The 10094-nt window shown below is 47.5% G+C and overlaps 1 protein-coding gene across 3 annotated transcripts in view; it reads right to left on the reverse strand.

Moving 5' to 3' along the window:
• IFT140 (intraflagellar transport 140) overlaps positions 1–10094 on the reverse strand; it is a 106704-nt gene that overhangs the window by 56969 nt on the left and 39641 nt on the right. For all 3 annotated transcript variants that reach the window (XM_017745687.1, XM_017745689.1, XM_017745688.1), the window contains 2 exons: positions 1933–2136; positions 1470–1542 (listed from right to left, as the gene is read on the reverse strand). In XM_017745687.1, the coding sequence (XP_017601176.1) occupies positions 1470–1542; positions 1933–2136 (277 nt within the window). The remainder of the gene's footprint in view (positions 1–1469; positions 1543–1932; positions 2137–10094) is intronic.

The following is a 10094-nucleotide window of genomic DNA, read 5'->3' on the forward strand; positions in this document are numbered from 1 at the left end:
AGCGCCCCCTGCAGCCGCGGGGGAACCATCGCACCTGCCCTGCTCACCGGGAGCCGCCAGCGCCCCTGCCGGCTGCGAGCGGAACTGCACCCGAGGGGAAAGGGCCTGACAGCCGAGAAGGCTGGCACTGGGTTTGTGATTGTTTGCTGTTACTGCCATGGTTATTGCTGTTTGTTTGATTTGTTATACACATATAGATATATATTAGTAAAGAACTGTTATTCCTGTTCCTCATACCTTTGCCTGAAAGCCCCTTAATTTCAAAATTATAATAACTCGGAGGGAAGGGGGTTGCAATTTTTTTTCTTCCATGTCAAGGGAGACTCCTGCCTTCCTTGGCAGACACCTGTCTTTCAAACCAAGACAGCACTCAATTTCCACTATCTTGCACCAAATCCCTTTTTCCATCTTTTTCCATCTGTCAGTCACTATTGAAACCTGAATGAATATCAGTCACTATTACTCCTTGGTGTTTCAGCCTTCTTCCATTCTGCCACTACATTTAAAAGCTGGAGCTCCCACTGTAAACAAGTGTTGGTACACTCTGTCCATTGAAACAAGTGAGAGAGGAAAGGCAAAGAGTTGATATGGGGAGTGAAAGAAAGAAAAAAAAAACCAGTTCAGTGTGAGGTTCTGTAAGAGAATTCACTTTTCCCTTCATTGAACTGCTACTGAAGAGGGATAACAGAATCTCTGTCAGAACAGTGGCTCTGCAATAACTTCAGAAGTGATGTAGATTGTTGGGACCTTGGTGGTAATAAAGGAATGATTCAGCTTGGAAAAGTTATAAAATATGTCAGTAAATACAGACAAGCAGGAAACACTTAATGGTTCTTAAAAGACAAATCTCAAGATTTAGAATGGGATTGATGGAGTTCTGCATCACTTATTTCTCAAGGCAGAAATATCAAGGGAGAATTAATCATTTAAAAAGATAATTTACTCTACTTGGCACTATATATAGCAATTTACGGGACAACTTCTCCTGAGAGCTGGGACAAAAAGCCTCCTTCCCAGTTCCTATGTAAGTGCTATGTAACCTTGATTACACTTTCTCTCAAGAGAAGTGGAAAAGCCTTCAATAGCCATTGCCATGTCTTATGTGTAAAGGCAACAGGAGCCACAGCTACAAAAGCAGGAAAAAATTGCTTTTCTTGATCAACATCAATGGTGTACTTATAAAAACATAAAAAGAAGTAGTTCTAGCCTCATATCATGTTTTGTGCAAGGCTCTGTATAATGTAATTTTGCTACATCAGATAAAAGTTTTTCTCAAGCCCTGAGGGTTTTTTCCAGTCTAGAAGAAGATGTCCCTGCTCATGGCAGGGGGGTTGGAACAAGACGCGCTTTAAAGTCCCTTCCAACCCAAACTATTCTGTGATTCTATGATTACAGTGCATCAGCTACCATGAATGAACATATAATTGTGGAAGAAAATAAGCATTCCAACTCTGACCAGTAAGTCCTACCTGCACTTCTGAAGGTATCTCCTGAGCACTCAAAGACAGCCACTTGCTTCCCATTCCAGAATACTACAGCATCCTAAAACAAACAAAACACCAAATAAATATATACATTCAGATCCTTTTAGAAACATACAGGAGTTCATGCAATAATACAGCAAGAATTCCCCTACAATAGCCACCAGTTACTAGTTCCTCTGGACATTGGGTTTGAAGGCTTTCAGCAGTCCAGAAGTTCTCTGGGTTCTGGTGAGCACCCTAGAGAATTCCTGAGTCCCTGCTCTATCTTAAAAAAAACCAGCTTCACTACAGCACCTTTGCTACTGTCACAATACTTTCATAGCTTTCACACTAAGCTGAATATTAAAAAAAAGGCTTCTCTTAAAGACTTAGGAAGTTTGGTCTCTATAAACCTAACTAGGCAACTGATTTGGAAAATAAAAGAAGAATAAAAACCAAACCAATTAACCTTAGTAGCAAAGACTCCATTAGCATTCATATCAACACGAAGGCTGTGAGTGGTTCCTGCGCTGAAGGTCGTCACATTGAAGAGGTTGGGAGACACCTGTACCACGGCCACCTGCTGATGAAAATGTGCCAACATGGCCTGCTCACTGAGGATCACCACAGAGCTGATGTTGTTCACTGCCAGCAGGTTTTTTCGGGACCCCCACTGTACACAATGGGAAAAGAAAAACCACACAATTTCTTGAACTGTCACAGCAATGTCCCAAGGGGAAAGACTGAATAAATATTTTTATAAATACACAAAGTCCTACTGTCTAAATACAAACTACAGGGAATGACTGGGAAATATTACAGATTCAAACTATTATGCTGGTTACCCGGTGTCCTGGTTTAAAAGACATGTGTCTGCCAAGGAAGGTCGGAACCTTCCTGGAACGGAAAGATGGCCCCCTCCCTCCAATTGTCATAACTTCAAAAATACAGGGCTTCCAGGCAAAAATATGGGAAAAGGAATAACAGTTCTTTACTAGTAAAAAATATATATATAAAACAGAACAAACAAAAAACAACAGCCAAGAAAAAAATGTAAGTTTTCCCAGCTGTTAAGCAATTTCCACTTTGGTGTAGTTACGGCTACAAGTGAGGCAGAGGGGCTGCTCTGATGTGAGCCCTGAGACTCCCCAGGGGTTAATGGTGGCCTCAGGAAGACAACAAAGGGGAAGCAATTCCTTTGAGAAAACCTAACCCACAACAGTATCCACTCCAAATTTTTTTTCCATACATGCTACATTGAACTTAGACTTTTAAACTATAGACATACATACATTATCCTAATTATATATGTATATACATGCAGATATGGATACAGGCACAATGTCATAAACAGTTCACCCCAAAATAAGGTCCCATTGAGGTAATCATGTTTCTCCATCTTTCTGCACCACCCACCAAGTGCAACCATATCCTTGAGCAAAGACAACCCAACAAATGGGTTTTTCTTTGCTTGAGGCAGAATTAACCCAAACAGTCTTTCCTAGCATACCTCTCATATGCACCACTGGAACCTTATCCCTGTCTGTTGTACGCAGGGGTTTGGACTGGGCAGGGCCATCTTGGATAGTGGAACCTCTGTTGTTAACTAACTGTGTAGCCTTTGTTAAACGCTAATCCCACTGCTTGAAGGTCCTACCTCCCATTGCCTTCAATGTTGTCTTTAATAGTCCATTGCACTGCTCAACCTTCCCAGCTGCTGGTGCATGGTAAGGGATATGGTACACCCGCTCAATGCCATGTTCTCTAGCTCAGGTGTTTATAAGGCCGTTCTTGAAATGAGTCCCATTGTCAGACTCATTTCTCTTGGGGATACCATGGCTCCAAAGGACTTGTTTTTCAAGGCCCAGGATGGTGTTCCGGGCCGTAGTGTGAGGCACAGGGTAGGTCTCCAGCCATCCTGTGGTGGCTTCTACCATTGTGAGCACATAGCACTTGCCTTGGTGGGTTTGAGGCAGTGTGATGTAATCAATCTGCCAGACCTCCCCATACTTGTATTTGGATCATCGCCCACCATACCACAGGGGCTTCACCCGCTTGGCCTGCTTGATCGCAGCGCATGTCTCACAATCATGGATCACCTGGGAGATACTGTCCATGGTTAGATCCACGCCTTGGTCTTGTATCCACTTGTAAGTGGCATCTCTGCCCTGATGGCCTGAGGCATCATGGGCCCATCAAGCTAGAAACAACTCTCCCTTGTGTTGCCAGTCCAAATCTATCTCTGACACCTCTGTCTTTGCAGCCTGATCTACCCGTTCCTTGTTTCGGTGTTCCTCATTAGCCCTACTCTTGGGGACATGGGCATCCACATGACAGACTTTCGCAGTCAGTTTCTCTACTCAAGTGGCAATGTCTTGCCATTCTTCAGCAGCCCAGATAGGTTTTCCTCTACACTGCCAATTGGCCTTTTTCCACCTTTCCAGCCACCCCCACAGAGCATTTGCCACTATCCAAGAGTCAGTGTAGAGGTAAGTCTTTGGCCACTTCTCTCATTCAGCAGTGTTCAGGGCCAACTGGACAGCTTTGAATTGTGCAAACTGGCTTGATCCACATTCTTCTTTGTAGCTTCTGTAACTTGTCATGTGGAGCTCCATACAGCTGCTTTCCACTTTCAGTTCGTCCCTACAATGTGACAGGAACCATCAGTGAAAAGAGTGTAGCGCATTTCTTATGTTGGCAGTTGGATGTATGGTGGAGCTACCTCAGCACATGTCCCCTGTTCCTGCTCATCTTCATCAGTGAGACCAAAGCTTTCACCTTCAGACCAATTCGTAGTTATTTCCAAATCCCTGGGTGATTTGACTTTCCAGTACAGGTGCGCTGTGTAATCAAGGCAATCCACTTACTCCATGTGGCGTCAGTGGTGTGATGGGTAGAGAGAACCTTTCCCTTGAACATCCACCCCAGCACCAGTAGTCAGAGTGCCAGGAGATGTTGTGCCTCTGTGCCAGTCACCTCAGAGGCAGCCTGAACTCCTTCATAGGCTACCAGAATCTCCTCTCTTGGGGTGTAGTTGGCTTCAGACCCTCTGTAGCTTCAGCTCCAGAATCCCAGTGGTCAGTTCCGAGTCTCACCAGGCACCTTCTGCCAGAGGCTCCAGGACAGACCATTGGTCCCGGCTGCAGAGTAGAGCACGTTCTTCACCTCTGGTCCTGTCCTGACTGGGCCCAGGGCTACCACATGAGCAGTCCCCAGCTTGATCTAGGCGAAGGCTTGTTGCTATTCAGGGCCCCAGTGGAAATTGTTCTTCTTTTGGGTAACCAGGTAGAGAGGGCTCACGATCTGGCTGTACCTGGGAATGTGCATTCTCCAGAAACCTATGGCACCTAGGAAAGCTTGTGTTTCTTTCTTGCTGGTCAGCGGAGACATCACTGTGATCTTGTTGATGACCTTGGTGGGTATCTGGTGCTATCCATCTTGCCACTTTACCGCCAGGAACTGGAACTCTCAGGCAGGTCCCTTGATCTTACTCTTTTTGATGACAAAACCAGCTTCCAGGAGAATCTGGATGATCTTTTCTCCTTTCTCAAAGACTTCTGCCGCCGTGTTCCCCCACACAATGATGTCATCAATGTATTGCAGATGTTCTGGAGCCTCATCCTTTTCCAGTGCAGCCTGACAGATGGTGGGACTGTGCTTCCACCCCTGGGGCAATTGGTTCCAGGTGTACTGCACGCCCCTCCAGGTGAAGGCAAACTGGGGCCTGCACTCTGCTGCCAGAGGAATGGAGAAAAATGCATTGCCAATGTCAATGGTGGCGTACCACTTCACTCCTTCGGACTCCAGCTCATACTGGAGCTCCAACAGGTCTGTCACAGCAGCGCTCAGTGATGGTGTGACTTCATTCAATAGTCCACTCTCAATCTCCAACGATAGTCCACTCTCAATCTCCACTTCCCACCCAACTTGCGCACGGACCAAATGGGTCCAAAGGCTGAGTGGGCCTTGCTGAACACTCCTTGGATCTCTAGCTCATGGATCATCTTGTGAATGGGGATCACGGCATCTTGATTTATGTCGTACGGCCCGGTGATGCACTGTTGAAGTGGCAGTCAGTACTTGCTGTTCTTCTACCTTCAAAAGTCCTACCACAGAAGGATTTTCTGACAGTTCAGGCAAGGTGTTTAGCTGCTTAATTCTTTCTGTCTCCACAGCAGCAATTCCAAAAGCCCATCAATGTCCTCTTGGGTCTTGGAAGCATCCGTTCCTAAGGCAGTCAATGCCCAGGATACATGGGGCATCTGGGCCAGTTACAATGGGGTGCTTCTACCAGTCCTTCCCAGTCAAGCTCACTCCAGCTTCCAACACCCTCAGCTCTTGAGAACGCCCTGTCACCCCAGAAATGGAGACTGTTTCTGACCCCACACATCCCGATGGCATTAACATACATTGAGCACCAGTGTCAACCAGATCCTTGTATTCTTGTGGGTTTGACGTGCCAGGCCACCGGATCCACACAGTCCAGTAGATACAGTCATCCCCCAGTGCCCCTACCTGGCTAGAGGCAGGACCCCCCTAATACTGGTCCTTGTCAATACATATGCGAGGTACCTTCCAGTGGGTCAGATCCTTGCCCACAGGAAACTGGCACTGCACTCCCTCTCACCAACTTCCCTTTTCCTTTCTCTTTCAGTTCTTGTATTTGGGCTGCCAGGACACAGGTAGGTTTCCTGTCCCACCATCTCATGTCTTCTCCACGGTCAAGTAGGAAATACCACAAGTCAGTTTGTGTGGCATACCAGCTCTCTGTCTGGAGGGCATCTGGCTCTGACTTCAAAGACTCTGGTTTGCACTGGTGCCACAGGTAAACATCTCTCCCTAATCTCCTCTCTGAGTTTATTATCATCCTTGAGACTCTCAACCAGTGTCTCTACAGCAGAGATGTGGGTCTGCATCAGGCCTTGGACCATGCTCTTGTAATTCCTAAGATTGCTTGCTACAGAGCCCATTGTCTCTTGGTTCCCCTTGAGATGCATGTTTGCCATTAAACTGGAGTGTTCAGATCACCCCTGATGTGCAAGGCTCCACCACATTTGCACTGGGCACCTGACCTTGTTAGGGTCATTATCATGTTGCCCACCCCTTCCAAAAAGTATCTCCAACACTGCCTTTTCTCTCAGGCATTGGATCCTTCCTCCATGGTCTTCCACGGTTTTTTATGATGGTGCTCCTGCAGTCTGTCCATATAAACAAATCTTTCTCTTGCACTTGCTAGAAGCTGCTCCCAGAAAGAAAAGGGTCCTGGCTCCCTCACAAACACTTGCTCAATGGCCACATCCTAGGCCAAGGATCCCAAAAACCTTGCTTTGGTACCATCAAGTTCCATGCCTATACCAAATAAGGTCCCAAACTCGAATCAACCAAGCCAAAAAAGCCTCGCCCTCCCCATCATGTAATGTCTTTTCACAGACTGCAGAGACTGTCAAACAGCAGGGATGATCAGTGATGATCAGTGATGAGTCAGTGATGATCTCAGGCTCCAGCTCCTCCCCTGCTTGTGAGGGCCCTGGTACCTCATCATCATTAGCTGAGCGCACTGAATTGGTGTTATACTTCCTCTTTTGCAAAGGGGCGATTGCTGCTCGCTGTGGCTGCCCTTGTGGTTTAGCTGGAACCTGGACGGTTATAATGTCTGTTTGTTCCACTGCTGCACTATCCACCTCTGGATATCCTATGGCTATCCCCTGGATATCCACCTCTGCTGCACTATTCCCTCTGACTGCAGGTGGTTCTGCTGGGCAGTGTCCCCCATCTCTGTGGCAGGTTTTGGGGCAGTTAGACAAGGTAACCTCACCCTGTCTCTGAATGGTGGATGGACCTTACTGAATAAACACAGCAAAAACATATTAAAGAAAGTATATGATATCTTTAACTTCTAGGGGGAATTTTAACTCTTCAGAAGCTGTTGTAGGCCCAAAGAAGTGGGTGAAGGACTGGGAGAAAATTCCCCCTGTGTTGCTTCCTCACAATGGACACCATTATTAAGGAAACCCCGAAGATACGAACTTAGTCTGTGATAGTTAAATAGCCTTGTGCCCACATTCCAGAAGAAGTTTACAAGGACTGAATTCCTCACCTTATTGACCCATTCTACAAACTGGGTAACAGCCACAATGGCCTTAGTTATAGGACCCATGTTTAAATAATGACCTGCAAACAGGAAAAACATAGCCATGATCATATGCCAACCAAACCAGGGTAGGCTAGACCACATGGTGCTGCCTAACAAGGTTTCTATATCTGGTACACAAATGGGTTAACCAGGAACTGTTATTCTCTTTTCAGCCTTTCTTCTCGATGCCCTTGGGCCGCACATTGGTCACCAATTAATGTCCTGGTTTAAAAGACATGCGTCTGCCAAGGAAGGTGGGAACCTTCCTGGAATGGAAAGATGGCCCCCTCCCTCCAAATTATTATAACTTCAAAAATACAGGGCTTCCAGGCAAAAATATGGGAAAATAATAACAAGAATAACAGTTCTTTACTAGAAAATATATATATAAAAAACAGAACAAACAAAAAACAACAAAAAACCCCAATAACTGAAGTTTTCCCAGCTGTCAAGCAATTTCCCCTTTGGTGTAGTGATGGCCACAGCTGGCAGGGGGCAGTGTTGGGCGAGGCAGAGGGGCTGCAGCGGCTCCCCCCGGCTCCAGGGAATGCTCTGCTGTGAGCCCTCAGCCTCCCCAGGGGTCAGCGGCAGCCTTGGGGAGAGAGAGAAGGGGGCAGTTTGGTTTCCCTGGACTCTCACATGTCCGGTGCAGTATCGTGGTGATGGCAGCTGCTGAGGTTACAGTTAGCCAGCAGCTGGAACCCTGATTCTGGAGAGATGGTGGTGGAGGGCCTGGTTTTCTCCTGAAACCCCCACTCAGGTGGTGAAGGTCTCCTGGCAATGGTGAGTGCTGAAAAGTCCCTGTCAACTGGCAGCTCCTGCAAGCAGAAGGCTTACCAACAGGCAGCAAGGAGAATTTCACAGCAGCACTGAGCCCCTGGGCAGGAGAAGTCCAGCACTAAAAAGCAAACCCGTCTCCCCTCCAAGCAGGGCAAAAAACTGCACTAGCCCCAGCTAAGAGACTGTCAAAAAACCCCCATTCCCCTCCCCCAAAACCATTTCATTGGTATATCAAGGTACTTGGCCATTCCTTTTGTCTCTTAATCTCTGCCATTTTACCTAGGAAGCTGCCCCCCTTGCACCTCATTGACAACAAACGGGAAGAAACTCCTTTGAGAAAACCACTAACACCCAGCTACTCAGACTCCCTTAGTCTAAGTAGAAGAGCAGTTTTTCAACTTACTTTTTTTTCCTAAGATGATATTTCACCACCTTACATTTACTGCTGCAAGAGAGCATCACATATTTGAAGGGTTTAGTAATGTAGAGGGATTCCTTGTGGAACAGGGGCATATGATACCCCAGGACAGTCTGGGCAACCCAGGGCTGCTAGGGAAGAACCCCTGAAGGGGCCTCAGGCTGCAGACAGGCTTAAAAGACACCTGGCAGCAGGCAGCCTTGAAAATCCTTAGCAAAGTTACACACTGGTTGGCTCCCCTGCTGCTTAGAGACTGTCCTGTGAGAATAGGGTGTGAATCTTTGTAAAGTAGATATGAGTTGGTGTAAGTAAACAATAAAGCAGAGAACGATGCTCAAATCGTATCGGTGCTCGTGTCGTTACTCTGGCTGGCTCCCCTGCACTCGGAACCCCCCCGCTAAACCTGGCGCCCGAACAGGGACCTGAGTGATTTTTTTTTTTTTTCTTCACTTAAATGCGGTGTGTTTTTCGCTTAAATGCGTTTTCACTGAAATGCAGCAAGACTCCGAGTCATCGCATCGGTGTTGGAGCCTGTCGGAGCCGGATGTGGGAAGGGAGTCAAAGCAGAGTGGCGCCGGAGACCGGAGCTTGCGCAGCCGAGCGAGCCCCACAGGTAAGAAGCTATGGAGTACGAGGCTGGAACTCGCCTCCTAGCCAGTATCCTCTCTAAGACAGGCGAGACTGTGAAAGATGGAAATCTTAATGCCCTCATTACATGGGCCCAGGAACAAGGATTTTTGAAATACACTTTGCTTTTTTTTTCGACCGAAGCGTGGTGGGAAGTTGGGAACAAACTGTGGCTGTCCATGATTGAGGGTGGAAAGGAAGGTAGAGAAGCTAAACTCTCGGATTAACTTAAAGAGCCATGACAAACACCCTCGCAGAAATGAAAGCAGAGAGGAAGGTGGCCGCTGTGGCCATGGAAACTTCAGGGGATGGCGGCTCTGGGAAGGAAACAGACGGGGGTCTTATGGAGCAGCGGCTGGAGACCAGGGTGGAGTCCAGTGTTGCACGATTCTTCTGCCTGTAGGTAGACCGATGAGGGGTACAGCAGCACCTGTACGCTCGCTGCGGGAGTTGCTGGACCCAGCAGGGAAGGAAGTTACCCCTCCGAAGTCTGAGGGAGAAATGGCTGCAAAGGCGGAAGCGCAGGCTCCCGACCCTGGGGGTGGGGCGCAGGCGAGCAAAGGAGAAACGAGCAGTCCTAGCTCCCAGCTGAAAGCGGCAGCGCGCAACCCCCCTCTGCCGGACAGCGGATCATCGTCCAACGGCGAAGCAGCCCCTATGGCTTTGCTGCGCA

The sequence above is a fragment of the Corvus brachyrhynchos genome, unplaced genomic scaffold (genome assembly GCF_000691975.1).
Source record: "Corvus brachyrhynchos isolate BGI_N302 unplaced genomic scaffold, ASM69197v1 scaffold369, whole genome shotgun sequence".
NCBI lineage: Eukaryota > Metazoa > Chordata > Aves > Passeriformes > Corvidae > Corvus > Corvus brachyrhynchos.